At 38.3% G+C, this 27,892-nt stretch overlaps 1 protein-coding gene across 34 annotated transcripts in view; it reads right to left on the bottom strand.

Annotated features, from left to right (window-relative positions):
* The window catches only part of ABI2 (abl interactor 2), a 119,291-nt gene that overhangs the window by 15,097 nt on the left and 76,302 nt on the right, over positions 1–27,892 (bottom strand). For 3 of the 34 annotated variants that reach the window (XM_044241385.1, XM_044241357.1, XM_044241359.1), the window contains 6 exons: positions 22,599–22,696; positions 19,339–19,485; positions 18,436–18,560; positions 17,250–17,432; positions 12,784–12,942; positions 100–186 (listed from right to left, as the gene is read on the bottom strand). In XM_044241385.1, coding sequence (XP_044097320.1) covers positions 100–186; positions 12,784–12,942; positions 17,250–17,432; positions 18,436–18,560; positions 19,339–19,485; positions 22,599–22,696 — 799 coding nt within the window. The remainder of the gene's footprint in view (positions 1–99; positions 187–12,783; positions 12,943–17,249; positions 17,433–18,435; positions 18,561–19,338; positions 19,486–22,598; positions 22,697–27,892) is intronic. The other 31 variants (XM_044241388.1, XM_044241370.1, XM_044241368.1 and 28 more) reach the window with 15 other exon arrangements.

Genomic DNA, 27,892 nt, shown 5'->3' with positions numbered 1-27,892 from the left:
GTGAACTCTCAGTGAACAAAGGACTATTCAGCCAATTACATATAAATGACATTTTATGCCTATAATCTGATCTACAGCATAAAGAAGACATAAACTTACTATTTTCTTGGACTCTGGCCACAAATCCCATTAAAGGTAACTGAGGAGTTACCTGTAGGATGGAGGGAGGAGGAGGAGCAAGAGATACTGCGGAAACAAAAAGGTGCGGAGGGTAAGGGGTAAGGGCGAGTCACATCAAAAGGAAAGGCTAATACAATAAAACAAACATATAAGGAGGGAAACCCCTAGGTACAAATATTTTTAAGCTATCTTAAAGGCCCTCTTTTGAGGGATAATACATTAACACAAAAAAACAAAGTATTGGGGGAGTTTAAAGAAAGTTCTAAAAATTGTAACAGGAAGCATTTCTTATATACAGATCTATTCTAACATGTAATACCAAACTGATCTTCTCATATCACTAACAACATATTTTCTCAAAGAATTTCTGCAGATTATCATGAATAATTTGGTTTTCAGGATTTTAAAGGTTACGAGTTTAAATGCTCAACACCAGGAAAAAAAAATTGCATCCCAACATCCTAAATTTATACTTTCCATTACTTAATTAACAGGCAAATTAATTGGTTCTTCATTCATTAATTAAATATTTACTGACTTTCTAGTAAGTGGCAAGCACTCTGCTAGGAAGCCAGTATCAAGCCATTCTGAGAGTTAGATCTGTGTCATTACAATTCCAATTCATACCAAAAACACCAGACTCATTCAAATCACTCTCTCCTCCCCAACGTGTCTTTCCCTCTATCGCAAATGCCTGGTACAGTGCATAGCACTAGTCAGCCTACAATGAATGTTTAACGTATGTAAATAAATAAACCTGGTACGTACCAAACAATAGCCCAAGATTAATTCTACAGTTACGCTTTCCTTCAGAATGAGTGTAAAGCACAGTATGTATCTTCTTATGAAAAAAAAACACCTTTATTAACTCAAATTACAGTTAAGACTAATACAACTGAAAAGATGAAAGAGTCACTGCCCTCCAAGGTCTCATATTCTAACCGGAGATACAAAAGAACATAACCTGAGCCCAGCAATGTTTGTGGCAATCCGCTGCGGGGGGCTGTGCTGGGAGAGGCGGCATGGGGATGGTGGGGTGGGGGCGGGTATTTGTAGGGAAGGCCACACAGAAACACTCTCTGAGTGGGCACTAGAAGAAAAGGAGTTCAACAAGCAGAGAAGAGAAAGACAAGACGAAACCCAAGTGAGGGGCAGAGGCTGACAGGTCTAGAACAGCATGACCAGTACACACCTGGAAAAGTAAGTACGTAGACAGGAACTAGGGAAGTGCCTTAGAGGACAGAGTGCTCAGTGGTGAGAGACTGGACTTCAAAGTCACCCAGCATCAAACACCTGATTCGCCATTTCCTTGTTGTTAAACACCTAGTAATCATTTCCTTGGCCCTAATCCATAAATGTGATGAAAAAAGGTGGTTTACTTCACAGAGCGGTTGCAAAGATTTAAAAACAACAAAAACCAAAAACTAATGCATGCAGAATGCCTAACCTAGGACCTGTCACTAAAAAAAACAAAACAACAACAAAAAAAAACCCAAAAAACTCAATACAGCATAAACGCAGAGAAAAGAAGAAAACTTAGTAATAGTATGAAAAAAGTATACTTGGTAGCTAAGAGACATACGTGATATATAGACCAGAGTTAAGCTATTAGTTAACACTGAAGAGTATCTAGCTGTAAGAGACAGAGTAGAATAACCCTAGAAACAAGTACCTTTCTTAAAAGGTAACTTTTGATTAAGTTTTTCCCTAAGGTCATACTTCTTGGTAGTAAACCCTTTGGTGCCTTGTCTCCCCCTCACAGAGGCTTGGAACAATTGCTGGTATGTTCCCAATACCCTGTGTTTTCAAACTTGGAGGAAGAAGATGACATAATAAACACAGAAGTAGCAGAGACAAAGCTGATAGAAGGAGACAGCAACTGATATTCTAGAAAACTATTTATTGGGTATATGGTCCCATCAAGTAAGAAGAAAATGTTCCTCTTCTGTTACCAACAGTCCCATAACAGAAAAGTAGGGAATTCCCCACTTCAGTCACTATTTCTCATCCTTTTTTTTTTTTTTAATGACCTTCTGGTGCTCAGCTAAACCAGAATGATTAGGTGTTTAACTCAGAACAGTCTTCTTGTAGGTAGATCAAGTGTACTATTATTTTTTAAGATGAGTATGTTCTATTTTTTTTCTAGTTCTGAAAGTGAAAATCTGAAATCATATGGTTTTAAGAAGTCTACCAACAACAGCCCAGGTAAAAACCAATCCCAAATCTTCCTAAAAAACATTTACTTCATAACAAAACAAGTTGGATTTTTCTCAAAGCTAGACCATGTTTAAAAAATTCAGTTCCAGGGGCGCCTGGGTGACTCAGTGGGTTAAGCCTCTGCCTTCAGCTCAGGTCATGGTCTCAGGGTCCTGGGATCGAGCCCCACATCAGGCTCTCTGCTCAGCAGGGAGCCTGCTTCCTCCTCTCTCTCTCTGTCTGCCTACTTGTGATCTCTCGCGCTCTCGCTCTCTCTCTCTCTCTCTCTCTGTCAAATAAATAAATAAATTAAATCTTTTTTAAAAAAATTCAGTTCTAAATGGAGTTTACAAAGGTCACCCCAAATACTACTTTTTTCCCCCAGGGCAAAAATTTAATGTGATGATCCAAATTAATTTCGATACCACAGCATTTTCTTTCTGGACCACATTAAGACTTTATCTGATCAGAACTCCTGTGAAACACAACATCCTACTTTAGATTTATTTTCCTTAGAGCTGAGCTGAAAACAAGCCATTCTAGAAGACTGAAGCAGGATTTTGATGAGAATCATCATCTGCATTATTTGGTTCTAGTCCTAGCATCTCATGAACAGGGAAGAGAAGTAACCAGACACTTGTTTTACACTCCACTTAGTTAAGATGATTCTTCATTTGACAAGACCCTTTCCCTAAAGCCACCAAAAAATCTCCAAACTTAGATTCGGGAGTTTTATGTTCACAATATATACTAAGATGTTAATGTGAAGACAAGGCCTCACCAGATGACTGCAGTTTTAGAGAGGTCTTAAGTTCTACACACAGTAACAAGTAGGTATGTACATAGTAAAGGCTCTGCAAGCAAACCACACTTAGAGGATGAGTCTGTGCTGATGAAATATACAGACGTTCAGAACATGACCTTCCTGGTTATTTATGAAATCCTGTGGAGCATAATCTTTGAGGCTTATTGTTTCAAAATGTCTACTTCAAAACGTTTTGAAAAATAACTTGGAATTTTACAGCTTATTTCTACAGATTTGTAAATACTCTGAGAAAATGAGACAAAATGAACACTCTAAATGTTCTAAATGAATACTACTTCTAAAATCATTAAAGGATACCGCTGGGGCACCTGGGTGATGCAGTGAGTTAAGTGTCCGAATCTGGGTTTCAGCTCGTCATGATCTCAGGGTTGCTCTGAGTGCAGAGTCTGCTTAAGTTTCTCTCTCCTTTTCCCCCTCCCCCCCGCCCAGTCCCTAAAATAAATAAGTAATTTTATTTATTTTTTTTTTTTTAAGAAAAGACTACTACCTTTGGAGAATATAGACATCTGAGAATGCATTCAAATTTAGGTGCTTATATTTTACATTACAGTAAAGGAAAATAATTGAGCAATTCATTTTAAGAGTGAAACATTTCCTAAACATGAACAGCAGGGCGTATTTAAAAGTGAACTGAACTCATCATACTGAGTAAGGAGGCCTTTTTGATGGAAAAGATTACGGTTACAAATAATTATCAGTTCTGTAGTTTCAGAAGGGTTAAAAGAATTGGATCATTGTTGTTATTCCTTTCCAAGCAAAAAAAAAAAAAAATCACAAGATGTTATGCTAAGAAAAAGCAGCAAATTAACACAAAGTTTAAAAACACAGCTTGTGTTAATAATCAGTGTTAAGGGTCTATCTGGCTTACTTGGTCATTTGAGAATATTATACTTTTCAGTTGTTTTCTGGCTTTTTTTCTCTCAGTACAGTAAGCATTCTTAAAAAAATAAAATAAAAAGAGTAAGGATTCTCTAACAAATCCTAAAGACTGCCTAATATAAGGATTTGAAAAATGCTTCTTGCGACTGCTCTTTATTCATACTTTGCTAAAGCCTTACCACATCTGTATTCTTCTGGAAATTTATGGTAATGCTGTAACTTAACTTTCATTTAGAGGATATATGTTATTGGCTTCTCTTCTGCAATACCACCAACCCAATGTTATTTTTTCAGTTTCTTTGTAGTTGTTTTCATAACATTCAATGGGTAAACCTTGACATTTTCCCTGTGTAAAACACCATACTCGTTCACAAATTCCTCTCTCGTACACCTATATACAGTCACGTTTCTTAGAAACAACATTTCACTTTACGAATTGGATTTTTTAGTCTTGGCTTTAAGGAACTGTGAGCAATAAAATATAGGATTATCTAGAGAGGAGTCAAGATGGCGGAGAAGCAGCAGGCTGAGACGACATCAGGTAGCAGGAGATCAGCTAGACAGCTTATCTAACCACTGCACACACCTACAAATCCAATGGGAAATCGAAGAGAAGAAGAACAACAATTCTAGAAACAAAATCGATCACTTTCTAAAAGGTAGGACCAGCGGAGAAGTGAATCCAAAGCGACGGGAAGATAGACCGCGGGGGAGGGGCCGGCTCCCGGAAGCGGCGGAGCAACGGAGCACAAAATCGGGACTTTTAAAACTCTGCTCCAGGGAGGGACATCCTCCAGAGGCTAAACCAGAAGAAAGCCCACGCGGGGTCATAGAAGGACCAGGGGTGTCTGAGTGTCGCAGAGCTCCCAGGTATTAGAGCGGGGAGGCCGGCTACAGAGACAGAGCCGGGGAGTGAGCTCGCGGCTCGGCGTTACCTGGACGCTCGCAGGCTCGGTGAGCTCGGAGCGCGGCTGGAGGCCAGGGAGACGGAAGCCACCGGGCGCTTCTCTCCAAGTGCGACGGATTGAGCGCTTTCCTACAAGCGCAACCAGAGGCCAGGGAGACAGGGGCAGTTGGGCGCTGTTCTCTGAGGGCGCACTGAGGAGTGGCGCCCCGGGCTCTCGGCTCCTCCAGGCCGGAGACCAGGAGGCCGCCGTTTCTGTTCCCGTCCTCCGGAAGTCTACGGAAAGCGCTCAGGGAACAAAAGCTCCCGAAAGCAAACCCGAGCGGATCACTCAGCCCGGCCCCTGGTGAGGGCGGGGCAATTCCGCCCGGGGCAAAGACGCTTGCGAATCACTACACCGGGCCCCTCCCCCAGAAGATCCGCAAGAAACCCAGCCAAGACCAACTTCACTCACCAAGGAGAACAGCGGATTTCCAGAGGAGGAGAAAGCAAATCTTATCTGGAAAAAATGACAAGGCGGAAAAACTCACCACAGAAAAAAGAACAAGAGGCAGTACTGAAGGCTGGGGACCTAATCAATACGGACATTGGTAATATGTCAGATCTAGAGTTCAGAATGACGATCCTCAAGGTTCTAGCCAGGCTCAAAAAAGGCATAGAAGATATTAGAGAAACCCTCTCCAGAGAAATAAAAGCCCTTTCTGGGAAAATAAAAGAACTAAAACCTAACCAAGTTGAAATCAAAAAAGCTATTAATGAGGTGCAATAAAAAATGGAGGCTCTTACTGATAGGATAAATGAGGCAGAAGAAAGAATTAGTGACATAGAAGACCAAATGATAGAGAATAAAGAAGCTGAGCAAAAGAGAGACAAACAAATACTGGACCACGAGGAGAGAATTTGAGAGATAAGTGACACCATAAGATGACACAATATTAGAATAATTGGGATTCCAGAAGAAGAAGAGAGAGGGGAGCAGAAGGTATATTGGAGAGAATTATTGTAGAGAATTTTCCTAATATAGCAAAGGGAACAAACATAAAAAACCAGGAGATGCTAAGAACGCCTCTCAAAAATCAATAAAAATAGGTCCACACCTCGTCACCTGATAGTAAAATTTACAAGTCTTAGCCACAAAGAGAAAATCCTGAAAGCAGCCCGGGAAAAGAAGTCTGTAACATACAAGGGTATAAACATTAGATTGGCAGTGGACCTTCCACAGAGACCTGGCAGGCTGGAAAGAACTGGCATGATATATTCAGAGTACTAAACGAGAAAAACATGCAGCCAAGAATACTATATCCAGCTAGACTATCATTGAAAATAGAAGGAGAGATAAAAATCTTCCAGGACAAAGAAAAACTGAAAGAATTTGCAAACACCAAACCAGCTCTACAGGAAATATTGAAAGGGGTCCTCTAACCAAAGAGAGAGCCTACAAGTAGTAGATCAGAAAGGAACAGAGACAATATACAGTAACAGTCACCTTACAGGCAATACAGTGGCACTAAATTCATATCTCTCAATAGTTACCCTGAATGTTAATGGGCTAAATGCCCCAATCAAAAGACACAGGGTATCAGAATGGATGAAAAAACAAAACCCATCAACATGCTGCCTACAAGAAACTCATTTTAGACGTGAAGACACCTCCAGATTTAAAGTGAGGGGGAGGAAAACAATGTACCATGCTAATGGACATCAGAAGACAGCTGGGGTGGCAATCCTTATATCAGATCAATTAGATTTTAAGCCAAAGACTATAATAAGAGATGAGGAAGGACACTATATCATACTCAAAGGGTCTGTCCAACAAGAAGATCTAACAATTTTAAATATCTATGCCCTTAACATGGGAGCAGCCAACTATATAAACCAAGTAATAACAAAATCAAAGAACTACATCGACAATAATACAATAATAGTAAGGGACTTTAACACTCCCCTCACTGAAATGGACAGATCATCTAAGCAAAAGATCAACAAGGAAATAAAGGCCTTAAATGACACACTGGACCAGATGGACATCACAGATATATTCAGAACATTCCATCCCAAAGCAGCAGAATACACATTCTTCTCTAGTGTACATGGAACATTCTCCAGAATAGATCACATCCTCGGTCCTAAATCAGGTCTCAACTGGTATCAAAAGATTGGGATCATTCCCTGCATATTTTCAGACCACAATGCTCTGAAGCTAGAACTCAATCCCAAGAGGAAATTTGGAAAGAACCCAAATATATGGAGACAAAAGCATCCTTCTAAAAAATGAATGGGTCAACCAGGAAATTAAAGAAGAATTGAAAAAATTCATGGAAACAAATGATAATGAAAACACAGCTATTCAAAATCTGTGGGACACAACAAAGGCAGTCCTGAGAGGAAAATATATAGCAGTACAAGCCTTTCTCAAGAAACAAGAAAGGTCTCAAATACACAAGCTAACCCTACACTTAAAGGAGCTGGAGAAAGAACAACAAAGAAAGCCTAAACCCAGCAGGAGAAGAGAAATCATAAAGATCAGAGCAGAAATCAATAAAATAGAAACTAAAAAAACAATAGAACATATCAACGAAACTAGGAGCTGGTTCTTTGAAAGAATTAATAAAACTGACAAACCCCTGGCCAGACTTATCAAAAAGAAAAGAGAAAGGACCCAAATAATAAAATCATGAATGAAAGAGGAGAGATCAAAACCAACACCAAAGAAATACAAACAACTATAAGAACATACTATGAGCAACTCTACGCCAACAAATTCGACATTCTGGAAGAAATGGATACATTTCTAGAGACATATAAACTACCAAAACTGAACCAGGAAGAAATAGAAAACCTGAACAGACCCATAACCAGTAAGGAGATTGAAACAGTCATCAAAAATCTCCAAACAAGGGTGCCTGGGTAGCTCAGCGGGTTAAAGCCTCTGCCTTTGGCCCAGATCATGATCCCAGGACCCTGGGATCGAGCCCCGCATCAGGCTCTCTGCTCAGTGCAGAGCCTGCTTCTCCCTCTCTCTCTCTCTCTGCCTGCCTCTCTGCCTACTTGTGTTCTCTGTCAAATAAATAAATAAAAATCTTAAAAAAAAAAAATCTGCAAACAAAAGCCCAAGGCCAGACGGCTTCCCAGGGGAATTCTACCACACATTTAAAGAAGAATTAATACCTATTCCCCTGAAACTGTTCCAAAAAATAGAAATGGAAGGAAAACTTCCAAACTCATTTTATGAGGCCAGCATCACCTTGATCCCAAAACCAGACAAGGATCCCATCAAAAAAGAGAGCTATAGACCAATATCCTTGATGAACACAGATGCAAAAATTCTCACCAAAATACTAGCCAATAGGATTCAACAGTACTTTAAAAGGATTATTCACCACGACCAAGTGGGATTTATTCCAGGGCTGCAAGGTTGGTTCAACATCCGCAAATCAATCAATGTGATACAACACATTAATAAAAGAAAGAACAAGAACGATATGATACTCTCGATAGATGCTGAAAAAGCATTTGACAAAGTACAGCATCCCTTCCTGATCAAAACTCTTCAATGTGTAGGGATAGAGGGCACATACCTCAATATTATCAAAGCCATCTATGAAAAACCCACTTCAAATATCATTCTCAATGGAGAAAAACGGAAATCTTTTCAGCTAAGATCAGGAACACAGCAGGGATGTCCATTAGCGCCACTGCTATTCAAATTGTACTAGAAGTCCTAGCCTCAGCAATCAGACAACAAAAAGAAATTAAAGGCATCCAAACTGGCAAAGAAGTCAAACTATCACTCTTTGCTGATGATATGATACTATATGTGGAAAACCCAAAAGGCTCCACTCCAAAACTGCTAGAACTTGTACAGGAATTCAGTAAAGTGTCAGGATATAAAATCAATGCACAGAAATCAGTTGCACTTCTCTACACCAACAACAAGACAGAAGAAAGAGAAATTAAGGAGTCAATCCCATTTACAGTTGCACCCGAAACCATAAGATACCTAGGAATAAACCTAACCAAAGAGGCAAAGAATCTATACCCAGAAAACTATAAAGTACTCATGAAAGAAACTGAGGAAGACATAAGGAAATGGAAAAATGTTCCATAATCCTGGATTGGAAGAACAAATATTGTGAAAATGTCTATGCTACCTAAAGCAATCTACACATTTAATGCAATCCCTATCAAAATCCCCACCCATTTTTTTCCAAAGAAATGGAACAAATAATCCTAAAATTTATATGGAACCAGAAAAGACCTCGAATAGCCAAAGGAATATTGAAAAAGAAAGCCAATGTTGGTAGCATCACAATTCCGGACTTCAAGCTCTATTACAAAGCTGTCATCATCAAGGCAGCATGGTACTGGCACAAAAACAGACACATAGATCAATGGAACAGAATAGAGAGCCCAGAAATAGACCCTCAACTCTATGGTCAACTAAATCTTTGACAAAGCAGGAAAGAATGTCCAATGGAAGAAAGACAGCCTCTTCAACAAATGGTGTTGGGAAACTTGGACAGCCACATGCAAAAGAATGAAACTGGACCACTCCTTACACCAGACACAAAAATAGACTCAAAATGGATGAAAGACCTCAATGTGAAACAGGAATCCCATCAAAATCCTTGAGGAGAACACAGGCAGCAACCTCTTCGACCTTAGCCACAAAAAAGTCTTCCTAGGAACATCGCCAAGGGCAAGGGAAGCAAGGGCAAAAATGAACTATTGGGATTTCATCAAGATCAAAAGCTTTTGCAGAGCAAAGGAAACAGTTAACAAAACCAAAAGACAACTAACAGAATAGGAGAAGCTATTTGCAAACGACATATCAGATAAAGGGCTAGTGTCCAAAATCTATAAAGAACTTAGCAAACTCAACACCCAAAGAACAAATAATCCAATCAAGAAATGGGCAGAAGACATGAACAGACATTTCTGCAAAGAAGACATCCAGATGGCCAACAGACACATGAAAAAATGTTCTACATCACTCGGTATCAGGGAAATACAAATCAAAACCACAATGAGATATCACCTCACACCAGTCAGAATGGCTAAAATTAACAAGTCAAGAAATGACAGATGCTGGCAAGGATGCGGAGAAAGGGGAACCCTCCTACACTGTTGGTGGGAATGCAAGCTGGTGCAACCACTCTGGAAAACCGGGTGGAGGTTCCTCAAAAAACTGAAAATAGAGCTACCCTATGACCCAGTGATTGCACTACTGGGTATATATTCTAAAGATAAAAATGTTTTGCTCCGAAGGGGCACGTGCACCCAAATGTTTATAGCAGCAATGTCCACAATAGCCAAACTATGGAAAGAACCTAGATGTCCATCAACAGATGAATGGATAAAGAAGATGTGGTATATATACACAATGGAATACTATGCAGCCATCAAAAGAAATGAAATCTTGCCATTTGCAACGACGAGGATGGAACTAGAGGGTATTATGCCTAGCGAAATAAGTCAATCAGATAAAGACAACTATCATATGATCTCCCTCATATGAAGAAGTGGAGATGCAATGTGGGGGGTTGGGGGGTAGGAAAAGAAAAAAATGAAAGAAGGTGGGATTGGGAGGGAGACAAACCATTAAAGGCTCAATCTCAAAAAACAGACTAAGGGTTGCTGGGGGTAGGGGGGATGGGAGAGGGTGGTGGGGATTTGGACATTGGGGAGGGTATGTGCTATGATGAGTGCTGTGAAATGTGTGAACCTGGCGATTCACAGACTTGTACCCCTGGGGATAAAAATACATTATATGTTTATTTAAAAAAAAAAAAATATATATATATATATATATATATATAAAATTATCTATTACCAAAGACATTGGTACTTAAACACCACATTATCAATTCTTTAATGTTATGGACTGAATATTTATGCATCCCTAAATTCATATGTTGGAATTCTAATGTGATGATATGAGGAGGTGGGGTCTTTAGGAGGCAATTAGGTCATGAGGGTAGACCCCTCTAGAATGGAATTCGCGCCCTTATAAAGGAGACCTAGAAAACTCCCTCTTTTTCCATCATGGGGGGATACAAGAAGATGGAAGTCAACTACCTAGAAGAGAATCCCAGAACTTGACCATGTTAGCACCCTGATCTGACTTTCATCCTCCAGAACTGTGAGACATAAATTTCTGATATTTATAGGTCACCCGTCCTATGGCACTTTATGACAGCAGCCTGAATTAAGACATTTACCAAACTAGGTTTAGATCTGTAAATGTACAAATACACGTGTGTGTGTGTGTGTGTGTGTGTGTGTCTACACAAACTTCTTTACCACCAAAGCCCTTCACACTCATATTTAAGGCAAAAACTGTTAACTTACATTTAGCTCTATTTATTTCAGTTATCCTCTTAGCTGCTGACATGATGAATGGTAAATTTGTGTTCCTACTTCTTTGGTTAGATTATTAAGAAACAATGAGAACCAAAGAGGTTTCAGTTATGCCTTGATCGAAGTGTTCCTCTCATCAACTTGCTTCTGAAATAATCTCATTAGAAAACAACTATTGCACCCTTAGGATCATTAGAAAACTGTTAGTATACTCGGAGGACTTGGCACTAGACACTGGGTGTTCCATATTTTAATTCCTGTGTTATAATGCCCTTTCAAACTCAACCAAATATAGTAACAGTGCTGCCAGATTTCCATCTCACAGAAAACCACAGTGAATTTCCTGAGCACTATTCCCAGCATAACACTGTATAAAGACTGATAAGGTCTCTGGCTCTCATGCATTTTCTATCGCGATGCGGACATCCTCTTCACCACCCCTCACCCCCACCAAAGAGAAGACTAGGAGATTCAGAGAGATTTTTCTTTTAAATCTGAAGGTAAGGAGGCTAGGGCGAAGAAGAACACGGAACTTCGAGGTATATGACCCAATTTCAAATCCTAATGGGACATCACTTCAGCCTCAGTTTCTCATCCTACAAAACGCAGATGAAAATGATCACATTATTGTGAGAATCAAATGAGAGAATACATATAAAATCATTCTTTAAACTGCATTTATGTAGAAGTAGAATCAAGTTTCTTCTGCATTACTCCAAAGGAATAAGGTTTCACCAAAAGGTAGTAGCCACAGCAGACTGGTTCACTGCTTATCAAAGATGGAACAGGTTGTCCCCTAATATTAAAGATACACAGGCTTAGTGGCCTGTGGGCAAAAATACAGAAAAACACAGTAAGTTGATACACCATGTCCACAATAGTCAGAGAATCTAATATTTGCTCTTACCCTCTGTGGGGAAGAAGCAAAAATAATGACTACACGTGGTATTAAATATGTGCCAGAGTAAATTTTTCTGGATGCACGATGCAACTGGAAGACGCTACAGTGTCCGGATGGACCTGTCCAAGCCCTAGCCTCCCCACCACAGGGTTTCGCGTGAGAGCGGAGTACCGCAGTGTCACTGCCAAGCATGAAACAGCTTCAAAAATATCCTTCTCTTCCACTATACCACTTACAGCCGCTGTTCATGAACACTCAATTTTCATTATTTGGTATTCACACAGCAAGAATATCAGGTTAAATAAGAAGGAAATACCGTTCACCACAATATTATTCTTAAAAGCAAATAATCACCAACACAATCAAAGATTCTGCTCAGAAAAATTAAGTTCTATGCTTTACACAGAAACCATATAATGATTTAAAAAAAAAAACTGGATGACACAGCATTAGTAAACCTTGTAGTCATTCTTCTATTCATTCAACAAATAGTATTTAACATCTATTATATGCTAGTAATTTGTAATTAAAGGCTTTTCCCCTGTAACTGAAAATTTTAATTGGATATATTCTACAGAATGAAAAAGAAAATCTAACCTGGATTCTGGCTATAAAAAGGTCCTCCATTCATCTGATTCTGAAGGCTTGTCTGTGAAGTTATGGAAGGAGGGCGTCTATAGGGCAATGAGCCCCCTATTGTTGGGGGAGTATGGCGAGAGGCAGGTCTGTTCATGCTGTAGAACTGAACAGGATGTCCTGGAAAAGGGACAGGGCATAAATTTGTCATTAAAAGATAATTACCTCAGGCAATGAAATGCTTTAGGTACACTGCCTGAATCTTAATATGATTATTAAAAATTACAATATTTAGTTAATTTAATTGCTATCTGTTAAACATCATGCAAGGTCAGAGTTATTGGTCAGCTACCATATCAAAGTGCAAAAGCAGGAAACTCTCTCTGTAAAATAAATAAATAAACCCTTAAAAAAAACTTAACAAGAATGACATTTGGGACAGCAAAAGAAAAAAAATGTTTCACACAGTCTTATTCAAGATAATAATAATAAGAGCAGTAAATTTAAGGTGGCAAAGCAGTCAGTTTAAAGGAAAACAAAGTATTTCAGCAATCAAGTGACATAATTCCAAATCAAACACATCTTTATTCAATCAAAAATCTCCATCTCCAACACTAGATTATTTTGTCTTAAAATTAGAGCTTAAGAAATTTACAATTGAGAAAAAAGCTAAGGTAAAAAAGGGAATCAAAATGTATCTTATTTGTAATACCATCTCTAAACCTATAATACTTATTAGCAATTTCACTCAGTTTTGCTGAGTACTTAAACAGCTAATGCCAACTAAAGACATTTTTTCTTTATCTACCCAATTCCCTAAAGCAATCCAGTTCCTAAATTTTATCTTGACTCCACTTCCACTTAAAATCATTCAGCTGAAGGCCGACTCTCTCAGACAGATCAGACAGAGTACTGGAGCACCCTTAAGAGACCACTCCAGCAGGCAAGAAAGGAGGGGAAGAGAGAAAAGGGAAGGGGAGGGAGCAGAAGGCAGAGAGGAAGAACCAGGGGAGGACAGATAAAGGGAAGAGGACAGAGGAGAAAGTGCAGGGAGGAAGAAAGGGAGGGGAAAGGAGAAAAGAAAGAAAAACACTTCTGGCAATTTTTTATCTTATCTATGACTGTAAAAAGGATCTTCAGGAACTCTGTAACTTTATCCAACTTGGATTCATGTGAATTCATATAAAGAATATTATAAAAGTACTCAAGATCTTCTATATCATTTAATTTTACATATGATAGCATCAAAACCTAAAAATCAATTCTGTTGTATTATAAAATCTGGAGTAGTCAAGCTTTTACATAATCTACTGTCAAGTCTCTGCAACAATGATAAAAAAATGTAAAAATATATAAATGATTGTTTAAAAGGTACATTTTGTCATTTGAATCACCAGATAGAATACATTATTGGCATTTTAGTAATCAATCTATAACAAACTAACACAAATCTACTATCTTCAAGTTAAAAACATCTGATAATTAAACCATTATGAGTTTTATATAATTAGATCCAGTCTAAAATCTCACATAAGTCCTCAGTAATTCAAAGACAAACATTAAAGACTCTCTATTCATTCCATTAATAAGGCATATACTTTGCTTTGGGCTAAAAAGCAAACAAAACTATAGTTTTTTGTGTTTATTTTAAATTTTATTTATTTATTTGTCAGAGAGAGAGAGAGAAAGCACAAGCAGGCAAAGGCAGAGAGAGAAGCAGGCTCCCTGATGAACAAGGAGCCCGATGTGGGCCTCGATCCCAGGACTCTGGGATCATGACCTGAGCTGAAGGCAGCGGCTTAACCAACTGAGCCACCCAGGCGTCCCAACAAAACTATAGTTTAATTAACACAGACCTAACTATCCCGCTAATGTTCTCTCGCTCTCTCCCTCTCAAATATATAAATAAAATCTTTTTTAAAAATTCCTTTAAAAGTTCTAGGGAAAAAAAAAAGAACAAAATCTTTGACCTTGTGTAAGGTAACCAGTTTGAAGGTATGACACTGAAAGCTCACTCCATAAAAGAAATAGACTCCATCAAAATGAAGAACTCCCCTTCTAAAAGATATCATTAAGAGAATAAAAAGATTAAGTCATAAATGGAAGAAAATATTTCCAAATCGTATAACCAATAAGGACTTACATTCAGAAATAAAGGAATGTGGTAAAACAATCCAATTCAAAAGGTATGTGGAGGGGAACAAAACAAAGAGACATTTCATCAAAGAAGATAAACAGATGGCAAAGAACCACAGGAAAAGAAGTTCTACATCATTAGTCATTAGGGAAATGGAAAACTCAAAACCACAAAGAAACTATTATATACCTATCAGAATGGCTAAAGTTAAAAAAAAAAGCAAACTGGTAATAGCAAGTGCTAACAAGTGTGCAGAGCAACAGAGACCCCCCCCCCCCCCCCCGCCCCGTGCTGTGGGGTAAGGCTGCTCAGCGCCTTCGGGACACAGCCCACAGCCTCTCCTAAAATCACTCACTCACCACACGACCCAGCAAGCCTACTACTCCCTAGGCGTTTACCCAAACGAACTGAAAGCCGACACTCACACAAAGTCTGCGTGTGTTCGCTACGTCAATTTTATTCATAATAACCCCCGAATGGAAAGGATCGCAACGTCCCTCCGCGGGAAGGGCTCAACAGCTGTGGCGCCCCCATGACAGAGCCCCAGCCGGTAATAAAAGGGAGCAAAACAAGGAGCCCTGAAACAACCTGAAGGAATCTCAAGTGTGCCAGTGCCAGAAAGCCAGACCCAAAAGACCATCTGCTTCTGTTTATGTGATAATCTTACAAAGGCAAAACTTTAGAGACAAAAAAACAAAACCAAAAAAGCCAGATCAAAGGGCTGCCAGGGGTAGGAGGGAGAAGGACTACAAAGAACAGAGGAAATCTGCAGGTGATGGGACCATTCTGCAGCTTTTCTTTTTCAAGTTTATATGATCTTAGAGTATTTAATACATGTAGGCATCTCCTGTTTAGATTGTCTAGATTTTCTTCAAGCTAGGTGGGCCGCCATTATATCACTGTATAATTTGTCATACACATACACGAGAAAAAGGGTGAATTTTACTGTATGTAAATTATACCTTAAGAAGAAAGGAAAAAAATACTTGGTAAATTGAAGACGAGATTATACTTATATAAATTATTAAGGCATTTACACCTTACTTTTTGTTAATAAAAACCATACTTACCCACTCATATAACAAATGTTTATTCAGTGCAGACTACAAAGCAGTACCTATTAAATTATGATTTTATTACTAAAATGTTGACTCCTGGGTGGAAGTGATTTGTTCCTTCTGGGCCTACAACCAACTTCAAGCTGTAATTTTTACTCCATTGGTGCCGGAGCATAACAGAATTCCCCTATTTAACTAGACAGTCTGGCCTAACAGAGATGTGCATAGATCAAAGACTAGCCCACGCTTACATTTACATGGAGAGCTTTTCTTAAAAAGTTCTATTATAGAAGCTATCCCATGAAACAACATCCAAAATCCATTTTAGCTAAAACTGTCTTTTAACACATTTAAACATCTGGTTATAGCAGATGTTAAATACTATGAAGTATTTAACAAGCTAAGATGATGTGTGTCCGAACACATACATTTTTATAATAGATAAAGAATTTGTTTGCCAATCAGCATCACTATTAACTTTGCAAATATATTTTGTAGCAACTGAACCTTTTTCCCCTTCCCCATCAAGACAGATTTTAGGGGGCACCTGGGCGGCTCAGTCATTAAACGTCTGCCTTCAGCTCAGGTCATGATCCCAGTGTCCTAGGATTGAGCCCCTCATCAGGCTTCCTGCTCGGTGGGAAGCCTGCTTCTCCCTCTTCCACTCCCCCTGCTTGTGTTCCATTTCTCCCTCTCTGTCAAATAAATAAATAAAATCTTTACCAAAAAAAAAAAAAAAGATTTTAGGTTGCAGTTTTAAAACACTACAACACCATTCAACCTTAAGTAACATTTACATAAACCTGAAATTCTTAAGAAATCCATTGTCTATGTGTTTCCAGTGCTGTCTGACAGACTTACAGAAACGTCCCAACTGTTACATCAAACGTTTCCTATAAAATTGTATCTTAGAATTATTTCCATAGACTTTTCTCTAGTTAAAGACTTAATCTGTAACAGTACTTCCCACAACTTCTCAAAACTGTACAGAAGATCACTCCGTACTAAATTCACAAATCTCTAGTAAATGAAATTCAAGCAATTTAAAAAAATATGTATTTGTGTTACTCTACACATGAAAAATGCATGTGAACTTTGCCCTGATTTCCTCAGGAAATTCTACTCTTTGGTCACATGCCATTTTCTAGTCAGTCCATTAATCTTCAGAGTTTACACACACATACACACACACACACACACACAGAGAGCACAAACAAAAGTCATAAAGCCGGAGTTCCAGGAAGAAGAGCCGGATGCCTGGATGTGCCTGCCCAGGAACAAGCCATACTCACCTGTCGGGGGAGTGGAAGAAACAACAGGGGGAGTTGGAGAAGTGAAGCCATCAGCAAGGGTCTGGGCCCCCCCAGCAGCAGCCTCTGGGGCGGTGGAGGAAGGGACAGTAGCAGGAACAAGAGGGGCAGGGGCGGATGCAGAAGTAGCAGGAAGGGGAGGAGGACCAGCAGAGCCAGCAGGGGCTGAGGGAAAGAGGAGTGAGAGGCAGCATTAATGAGGCAGACCCAGTAGGCAGGATTAGAAAAGGCATTAGAGAACCTAATGTTAAATATTCAGTGCTTAACACTAACCCAAGAATAGAAGGGAATGGTTAAAAAAAAAAAAAAAAAGAATGAGGCTTATATTAAAGGATTATTAGGTTTGCAGCAGATAATTCAAAATGCTCAGGGTAATGTACAAATTTTTTAAACAGCATTCTATTTTACCTGAAAGCTACTACTCTGGAAGAAAGATGTTCCTTTTATAATTTTTAGCATAGTATTTTGTAAACAGTATATAAAACTAAACATAATACATTAGGAAACAGTATTCCATTTTGACATATTCCAGACAAAAACATCTTATTAGGTTAAAAAAATTTTTAGAAAAACATAAATCTTTTCATCATTTTTAAAAAGATATTATCTATTTGGTATCAGGGTAAGTAAGTTAAATATAAAAAAATTCTATCCCTAGGTCTTTTGTGTCATGCTTTTAAAACTAAAGTTTAGCTCTGATATCTTCACATTAAACAAGGACATTTTTACGTTTAGGGAAAAAATGGGTAGCATTTCAAAGAGTATTAAGTTCCAAAAGTGCAGTAAATTTAACTCCCAAAACTACTTCCGTATTTGTCCACTCCACTGTTACCAACGTGATTCGCACACTGTGTCCAAGCACGTGCAATGTCGTAACACCAGCTGGCATCAAACATATAAGGTACCCAGGTTCCCCAGGGGGTACCTGAAACCTCAAAGCACCAACTGAGCCACTGCACCTAAGACACAAAGCCAAATAACAGAGAAGTCTGCAGCAGAAACTCAGAAATCGCTTGGTTAAAAATAACAAATGCTTAAAGCTTTCCCAACATTTATGGAGTCCTAAAGGGGAAAAAAATCCAGATTCTGAAGAAAACCCACTGTAATCAGACCAGAAGTTGAATTCAAATTCAAAAAAGACAAAGATGAGGCACCATTCATGTGTTACCTGGAAAGACACTGGGAGGAGAGGGAGTGGGAACAGCGATGGGAACGCCCACGCTCCCGCTTCCGCTGTTCTCCCGACTGCTGCTCCGACTGCTGGGGTGGCTTCCTCCACTACTGCCACTGCTGCTGAAGAGAGCAGAGCCACCGCACATGAGCATTTGTAGACACTAAGATGCCACCAGCATGTCCCAAAATTTTCTGAGATGAACACAGCTAAATAAAGATGGTTCCAAAAACCCTCCACTTTGTGTATTAATTCGAGCAGAACAGGAAAAACACTGAGTTCAAGAAACTTGTTCTGACAACCTTTTAATAAGCATCTATGACAGAAACGGAAATTGAGAAAGAAGGAAGGCTTCTGTAGAAATACAAGAGGTAAGTGATAGGGTTCAACACATGAAAATCGTATTAGTTTTACTCTCTGAAGAAAACTGTTTTATAATAAAAACACAACTTTCCTAAACAGGTTGATTCTGTTTGTAATGACATCTTGATGTACCGTCCTGTATTACTGTTTTGTTATGTATAGTTTTTCATCTGTAAAGTTCCACCAAAAAACAACTTGCAATTTCCCACGTCTGGTCCAAAACTTTTTTTCAGGCCAAATGTAACTATTAATTTTGTAGAGAAGTTTATATTTTAAGATGTCTGGGTTTTTTCTGTTTTTTGTTGTTGTTGTTGTTGTTGTTGTTTTGTTGTGTTTTTGTTTTTGTTTTTTTTCCCATTTCCTGACCTCAAAGCTGCATCAGAACATGAGGAGAGAGAGGTGGATTCAGATGAGGTTTGGGGCAGTAGAGTGAGGAAAAGAACTTAGTGCTTGGAAAATGAGAGAGATTTAACTGAAGTAATCTAAACAAATTATGGTACTATGACCATCACATTTGCACTGAGGTAGAGAAAATACCTGTAAGTTCGATTTCTTTGATTCACAGAAGCTGTCCTCACAGGGCTCTGCTGCGAGGGAGCCATATTACGGGTTGGGCTAGGTACGTAATCATTTGGTACCACTGGAGGACGCACTGGCTCCAGTGTGCGATAGGGGGAGTGCCGCCTACAAAAAGAAGAGCGTATGTATTGTGTGATTAGCAAAATTTCGGCACAATAAATTCAGAATTGCCAGTAGTGAAATACAATTTGTATTCAGAGACAGGAAAATGTTTTAACATAACCCCGCTACCGATTTCAGTCTCGAGTATCACTTCTCTGCCATGAGGGTTCTGATGACTATTGCTATTCTTCAGTCCCAAACCTCATTTCCCTGAACTGATGCAATTTTGTTCGCTCATTCTCAGCACAAAGATTCTCCCACAAGTAAGTCAGTGCTTCCCAAATTCTCTTCTCCCTTTTTTTTTTGGGGGGGGGGCAGGGGGAAGAGTTCAAATTATTTTAGTACCATGTCAAAGTTTCCCAACTGCACTGCATGCATGCACTAATGATCTTCCTCACCCCTCTCTCCCTAACCAAAGATACTCAAAGATCGGATAAATCAATCCATAACTGGGCTCCACAACCCCTGCACTGAAGATCAATAACAACTATAACAAGTTACTTCCCTTTCTATATAGTAAATACACAAAAACGGAACTACATCCATACACAGCAATACACCGAGTTAATCTCATCTCCTTCCGTTCTCACCTCACCTCCCGCTATTTTCACCTTGCTCTCTGTTACCTCTTATCTTCCTCGGAGATCAACATTTTAAAAGGCGAGAAAAAGAAAAGACCATCTAAGTCTTTCTACCTTATTTGTACTGTAAAGCACAAAAAGGCCTGGATTTTATTAAAACATTCCCTTCTTCTTCTCAAAATTTCCTTTAAAAAGAAGAGAATGAGGAAAGTAAGCAAAGCAGTCTGACCAGAAATAGGATGCGCCATGGCACATTAGTGATTACTAATTACTAAGTTAGTACCCATCCCTAAGTTTCTGAATTCTTTAGGACAATGAAAAATACTCAACTGCCATGAAACGGCATTTTGCAGATACGATTCTGGTTTCTAAAAGAATGAAAACTGGAATCTCAAGATGTAAAAATTAAAAAGCTTTCTATCCCTGAAATGATGTTGCTCGCTCATAAAATTCTCAATAATTCACTCCCCGCAAAGTCCCAGGGTTCCTTTAAATACAGCTCTCCTGGGCTAGTCGGGTTACGGTTCATTGATTTTGACTCACTATGGTTCACACACCACTGTCCACTCACCCTGCTCACTCCAGCCTGCTCACTCCTCAAATCTTGCATAATTGCATGTATACATTAATAATTAAATATAAATAAAGGGCAATAAATGAGATACTGGGTCCAAGGAAGAAAAAAGGAATGTCAGGAACTTGGATTTAAAGTACTAAAAAGTTTAGGCATCTCTGAAATCATAATTAAATGTGTTAAAAAAAAAACAAACCTAAGACAGGAAACTGATTATTTCCAAACATCTGATTTCTAGACAATTTTCCCAGACAATAAAAATGTTCTGTTTCAATGAAAGAAAAAACCCTTTGCTGACTGAGAACAATACAGTGAAGGCAATGATTAAAAACAAAATAAAAAATTAGGGGCAAAAGAACAAAATATAATGGCTAGGCAAAGACTATGCAAAAAAGCCAGGTTGTGACTATCAGCTGGCTTGTGGTGTTCAGCAACTCTGGTCTCCAAGATCCTGCAGAACCCTTGCTAACACACAAGGGAAACAAATTCTGGTATATGAATAAATCTTCACAATTTGAGAGCGACACGAAGTTTTATTTTACTAGAGATGACAGTGGGTTACCCTGCGAACAATCTTGACTTAAAACCTAACAAAATCTGAAAAAGAAAAACAAACAAACAAACACCTAACAAAAGCTATTAGGCACTACAAATGATAAAAATGTAGACGTTCCATAGGAAAATAAATACTTCCTCTTCATCTCTCTACTCTTGCCTCTTCACAATTACACCCTATCATCTCTTCAACATTCTACCCTGAAGTTTAAATCTTATTTGATCTACTAATTTTCTCTCTAATACTTAGCAGAATTTGTTTTGCTGATCCCAAATAAAATGACCTTATTTCTAGCTGGAATTCATTTTTATTCTTTTATTTCCCACTGTCCTAACTGTAACTCCTCTTCCAGAATTATCCTCCTTTACATTTTAACTCATCTTTGTACTGTCCTGACCCATGGTGCTTAATTAGGTTTCTGTCATTTTCTTTCTCTTTCTTTCTTTTTTCTTTTTCTTTTCTTTTTTTTTTTTTTTTTTGGTGAGGGGGCCAAAAACAACATTTCCAATTAAAAAAATTTTAAGAATATGTCATAAAGCCAATGGTTGTCAAAGCATTTTGTCTTTGTCTTATACATTTTTTTAAAAAATCCAATTTGTGGTACAATGACTCTGAAAAGTTGACAGAGGACAAATATTACCCCCTTTTACAGATGAAAAAACTGAATTGCAAAGAGGCTGACTACGCAAGACAAAAGAGCAGGAGCAGAGCTGGACCACAGTCTTAGTCATCTGGCTTCTGGGATATATTATGTCCATCTGATCACAAATCTCCATGATAAAATTTTTTTAAGATTGATTGATTTAAGTAATAATCGCTATACCCATTGTGGGGCTGAAAATCCCACCCCTGAGCTCAAGAGCCATGCGCTCTTCTGCTGGAGCCGGCCAGGAACGCCAGTAAATCACATTTTTACACTATGATGCTACAGAAGAAAAATGTTAGAAGCTTTTACATTAATTGGCCATTTCTGCCCAAAGTTAAATCCAGAGCTCACTTCTGCTGGACCAAATTAAGCTTGATTTTCTCATAACAACACAAGATATATGGAATTTTGTAAATCCACATGGTGTTTTTCACAAGAATAGTCTATTCTTTTGTCAAATGTAAGATGAAACAACTCTAAAATGTTTCAGAAATTAGAGTGCAATTTATAATAAACCATGAACTTGGGCTAGGATTTTACCTCAAATTCAAAATTCAGTAGAAAAATAACTTTTAAACAAAATCTTTTTAAAGTATAAACACGCTTCCCAGAAAAAGGGAAAGTTACACATAAAAAAGTTAATGTTAGGAAGAAAATGTTCTTGTTTCAAATATTAAAAAAGTTTAAATATATGTAGTGTTTGGTTTTCAACAACACTACATGAAATGTTTTTCAGTTGTTATTTAGTTACATACTTACCCAAGTGTCCCCTTCCCTGACATAGGGGGACTGGGGGGTTTCTGAGTTGGAGGTGTCGTTCGAGGCAGCCCACCCATCTTCATATTCTGGGTACTCACCTAAAAAAATTTTGAGGAACAATCAAAACTTGTACGTAGTGAAACAAAGTGTCACTTGTGGGAAATAACGTTATGCTATTTAACAAAGGAGGGTAAGGTTTAAAGAGGAAAAAAAAAATTAGAGGCCATGCATTTCATATGCAATTTCTACTCTACTATTATTCTACAGTTGTACTCAAAGGACTCTTCCTACCATGAGATTTTCAAATGATTGTAAACTTATATGCAAAGACTGTATTTGCCATTAGGCCATCACACCAACAGATCACTGGTTAGATTCCTCGATACTATATTTAATTGAAATTCAATAGGATAACTATAAGAACTTTAGTTCTAATAAAGAGAAAACTCAAAAACAATGCCTTTAAATAACTCTCTTTAGCTAGCAAGTATATTATTTAAAAAAATACATGTTTCCCAATAAAATATGCACTACAATTTTGATCCCTTATAACTAGAGAATATAAAATAATTAAAAGGTATGATATGCTGAAAAAAATTTTAGTTTTTAAAATAGTGGATCAGCCTTACAATTCAGATTTCTTTAATTGGTTCTCTTATGAAGGAATCACCCACCTGAAAACTGCCTGAAGTTAAGACACGCTCCTAAACCTCTGAACTAGAAAGTCAGGGCTGAGGTATCCCATTCAATTATAAGCAATACAGGGGTCACAGACAATGCCCTAGTTCTACTGGGAATTAGTCCCACTCAGACCCAAAATAAAGATTCTGGGAAAGATGTAACAGAGTCCTAAGTCAGAGATGGGCCATGACTCCTCACTATTCTGTATCTAACTGAAAATGCAAGGGTAGGAGACTAATGTCATCTGGGAACAACTGATGCCACCAAAGAAGCAGATCAGCACTCACACCCAAAGCTCTAGAAATCTGCATGTCTTAAAGCGGTAATAGAAGTCATTCACAAATAGTCTCAAACTGTCTGAAATTACCAATGGGTCAGAGTAAATATTCAACAGATAGATTCATACCTGACCCTATTTCAAGCCCCTAATATTCTGGATTGTCAAATACTTAAAAAAAAAAATCTTTTCTAATAAGAATATGTCTGGAGTATTCAAGTTATAAAATGAAACTGTAAGACACTACGCCACTGAAATCAGGATACATTTATAATTGTATTTCAAAATATAAATTTTAAAACTCATAATTGTATATAGAGTACTAAGGCTGTCAAAACTAATTCTGGCTTAAATGCAATTTGTAAAAGTCCTAAAAGACTAGTGGTTATCTGAATAGACAAGAAATAATGTATCAAGAAACAAACTCTTCAAATGAATAGCCCAGTGAACAAGTTGTGTGTGATGTTAAAACAATCTTTAATGACAAATGATACCTTTGAGATGTCAATATTTTTAACGTGAAACATTCATCTATAATCCTTTAGTTACTTTTAAACAAATACAAAACAAACCGGTTATTAAGTAAGAATAAAGATTAACTTATCCTTGTTCTTTCCCTCATTAATAAGCAGAGGGTATGCTAATCATATCTTAAAATGAAAATGCTAGAAATTTTTTGAAAAAAATCAGTCCACATTTGGGGAAAATTTTAGGGGTAAGATCACAAAAAACCAGTAGCTTTTCAAACTGTAATCTTCGTTTATGATACCAGAAGATTTTTTATAGTATAACCAAAGTCCTTTAAGCTCAACCTTAAACAACATAAAACCCAAAGTTACTTTGAGTGACGAGGGAGAATTAGGTGAGCCACACTAAACTACATCAATTTGCTAGAAACAGGAAGGAAGAGGAGCAGGGACAGAAAAAGTAAAAGAGAATTTTATTCTATACATGGAATAGCTAAAATACTTGAAAACAGCTTTCCAACTTTGATTCAAGGTTTTGGTATCTAAAGAGTTTTTATTTAAATTGCAGTATCTTCTAATCAATTAAAAAACATAAAATAAACATTCTATAATAAATTAAAATCTGATAGACAGTTCCATAAACAAAACTTGATGATCCTACAGATCATCAAATGATTGTATCTGCTTGGTTAATGGGGTTTGGATACGTAACTTAAATCACTGAAGAAACAAAAAAGGCCCTGCCGAGTGTCCAAAAAACTGAAATTTTATACGTCACTGATACTGTACTCTTATATTAAGCTAAAAGAATTTCAATATTTCTTCAAGGTGGTCTTCCTTTGTGGAAAATGCTTCCATGCTAAGTAAAACAATGACTCTGCTATGCAGAATACAAACACCGGGGCCCGTAGGTGGCACAGTTGGTCGAGCACCCACTCCTGATTTCAGCTCAGGTCATGACCTCTCAGGGTTGTGGGTTTGTGGGACTCTGTGCTCAGTGGGGAGTCTGCTTCTCTCTCCCTGCACCCGTCTCTTTCCCTCTGTTCCTATTCGCACTTGTGCTCTCTCTCAAATAAAGAAAGAAAGAAATCTTTAAAGAAATATAATACTGCCATCTAATTTAAGGAGAAGGGGAAAGAACAGGAATAACTGCCAGATAAAACTTAGTTTATCACAGGTGGGCTCTGTGTTATAATTAAAGAAAGTATATTTCAAAAATAAAATCATTTGATAAAAAAAATTTACTGGAGAGCAATAACGGTTCTAAACACTATTTTGAAGGAAGTTTGTGGGGAGACAACATCTCACAAGCAGCAAAACACAGACTAAATTGTGTGTATGGTGAAGGGGACCTCCAGGGAGAGAGATCAAAAGACAGAGACAGAGAAAGAGAACAGACCATCAACTCGGGACAAAGAAAGCAAAGCAAAACTGCACCCACTTTATAACAGCAATTCCACATGAAATTTTAAAACAAATTGTAAACATAAACAGAACTATCGCTTGGCATATAAATGTGTAGTTAATGGTCCTGAAGCACGAGTGGGATCGCTCATTATACTTTTCAAGTTTTATTTGGGAATCAGAATGCAGTTTGGTGGCAGACTTCAACAATCACTCCATTACGTGAGTATTTTTTAATTCCATAAAGGGGCAAGTCATCATTGAAAACTAAGTAAAGCAGGTATTAAGTACAAGGAGGAAGAGTAGGAAACATCCCCCTTATTTTCCTACCAAAAAAAAAAAAAAAAAAAAAAACAAACCTCAAAGGCAGAAGAAATATTACAATTAAGTGATGAGGCTCAAATAGTTTGCAACTGGACTGTGACTAAGGAATGCAGAGAAAACTGGAGGGAGAGAAGTTCCTTTATGTTCCAAGAATGGTCCTTCCCAGGCTCTGGAGAGCTCTACTAGCACCAAGCATCAGGCCCGTTCTCATGCCTTAATATTTTTTTCTATAATGCTCCTACCTTTCCTGCTCTGTGCCTTTTTGAGACATTCAGTATCTCCGTGAACCTTGATACATCATAATATAATGTTCACTATAAACCTCAGTGCTCTCGGTACCCTGGGAACTTCATGTTTTTATAAAGCAGGCTCTGCAGTATCTCTAGTTCACAAAGGACATCACTTCTGCTATGAAGAAATCTCCCCCTGACATATGTCTTGCTGTGACAGAATAGTGGCAGACTCATTCTAAAACGATATCTGGAGTATATCCCTCGTTTATCAACCACTTATCACCTACCAGACTACTAGGTACAAGGGTAAGGAATATGAAAACTAAGGGGGACATGTGGCCCTGGGGGCGGGGGGAGGTGCAATGGGACACAAAGTCCCATAAAATGATGCCTCCGCTTTTAAGGAGTTTAATGTACTTTGGAATAAAATATGCAGAAGTATCAATATGAGAAGGAAAAACTACAGAAAGGTTCAGAGAAAAGTCTAAGCTGGACTGTTAAAAAAAAAAAAAAACAGGTTTTAAATATACACCAAGGGGGCACCTGGGTGGCTCAGTGGGTTAAGCCTTCGCTTTCAACTCAGGTCATGATCTCAGGAGCCTGGGAGCCTGCTTCCCCTCTCTCTCTCTCTCTCTCTGCCTGCGTCTTTGCCTACTTGTGATCTCTCTCTCTATCAAATAAATAAAATCTTTAAATAAATACATAAGTAAATAAATATACTGTATCTGGATGTGGAATAGTGAGGATGGGCCGAAGCTGTGGTCAAGCACCTCCAGGCCTTTCATTCACTTCCAATATTATTCCCCACAGTCTCACCCAATCCATAATTTTTGTCTTCCTATAGATCTCTATCCCTCTCCTCAGAGAAGATACATGTTCCTACTTCAATTCCCAGGGCTAGCAAGAAAAGGACTAGGAGAGGGGCGCCTGGGTGGTTAAGTGGGCTAAGGCCTCTGCCTTCGGCTCAGGTCATGATCCCAGGGTCCTGGGATCCAGCCCCGCATCGGGCTCTCCGCTCCGCAGGGAGTCTGGTTCCTCCTCTCTTTCTGCCTGCCTCTCTGCCTACGTGTGATCTCTGTCTGTCAAATAAATAAGTTCAACTTATTAAAAGAAAGAAAGAAAGAAAGGGAAGGAAGGAAGGAAGGAAGGAAGGAAGGAAGGAAGGAAGGAAGAAGGAAAGAAGGAAGGAAGAAAAAGACTAGGAGATCCTTCAAGGAAATCAAAGTTGTAATCAGGAATTTGACCGTAACGTGTTCTCACGGTGGTTCATGGTCCTTTTCATCTGAAATGTATGTGTGTTTTTTTTTTTTTTTTAGTTTAGTTGACTGTGGAGAACATTCTATATAAAATGTTAAAAATTCAACTTTTAGTATGGAGAATTCTTCTCAGTCAAATCCCATGTGTCTGGCCTCAAAGTGTGATCTTTGTTTAGAGTCAGTCTGAAAAGGATCAAAAGTCTGACAGCAACAAGAGCAAAGGCAGAGTTCATGAAGAACTGAGGAAATCAAAGTAGCAGATAATTCTACCAACAAACATCAGGGGTCCTTTAGGGCACTTGATATAATCCACAGGTATCCAAGATCAGTTGGAAACCACTTAAACCCACTAAACCACTGCAGCCCCTTCCAACTGTAACATTTTCTCTTTAATTCTATTTTCTACCTTAATGTATTAAATTATTCCATTAATCACCCTTCCAAAAGCACTCCATTTTTTAATACCAGGATAGAAAGAGAAATGATTTGTTATACACTAAACATCTTTCTCACTCTACTTTGTTTTGGTTCACCTAAAATTATTAACCATGTGCTTGCTACAAGTTAACAGAGAAGACAGACATTCACAAAGCAGAGAGAAAGAAAAGACAGAGCACGGGTGCATTCTAGCTTCTAGGATGAATCCAGGGTA

Source organism: Neovison vison, chromosome 3 (genome assembly GCF_020171115.1).
Source record: "Neovison vison isolate M4711 chromosome 3, ASM_NN_V1, whole genome shotgun sequence".
In the NCBI taxonomy this organism is placed as follows: Eukaryota; Metazoa; Chordata; class Mammalia; order Carnivora; family Mustelidae; genus Neogale; species Neogale vison.
This window is presented reverse-complemented; position numbering and strand designations above follow the sequence as displayed.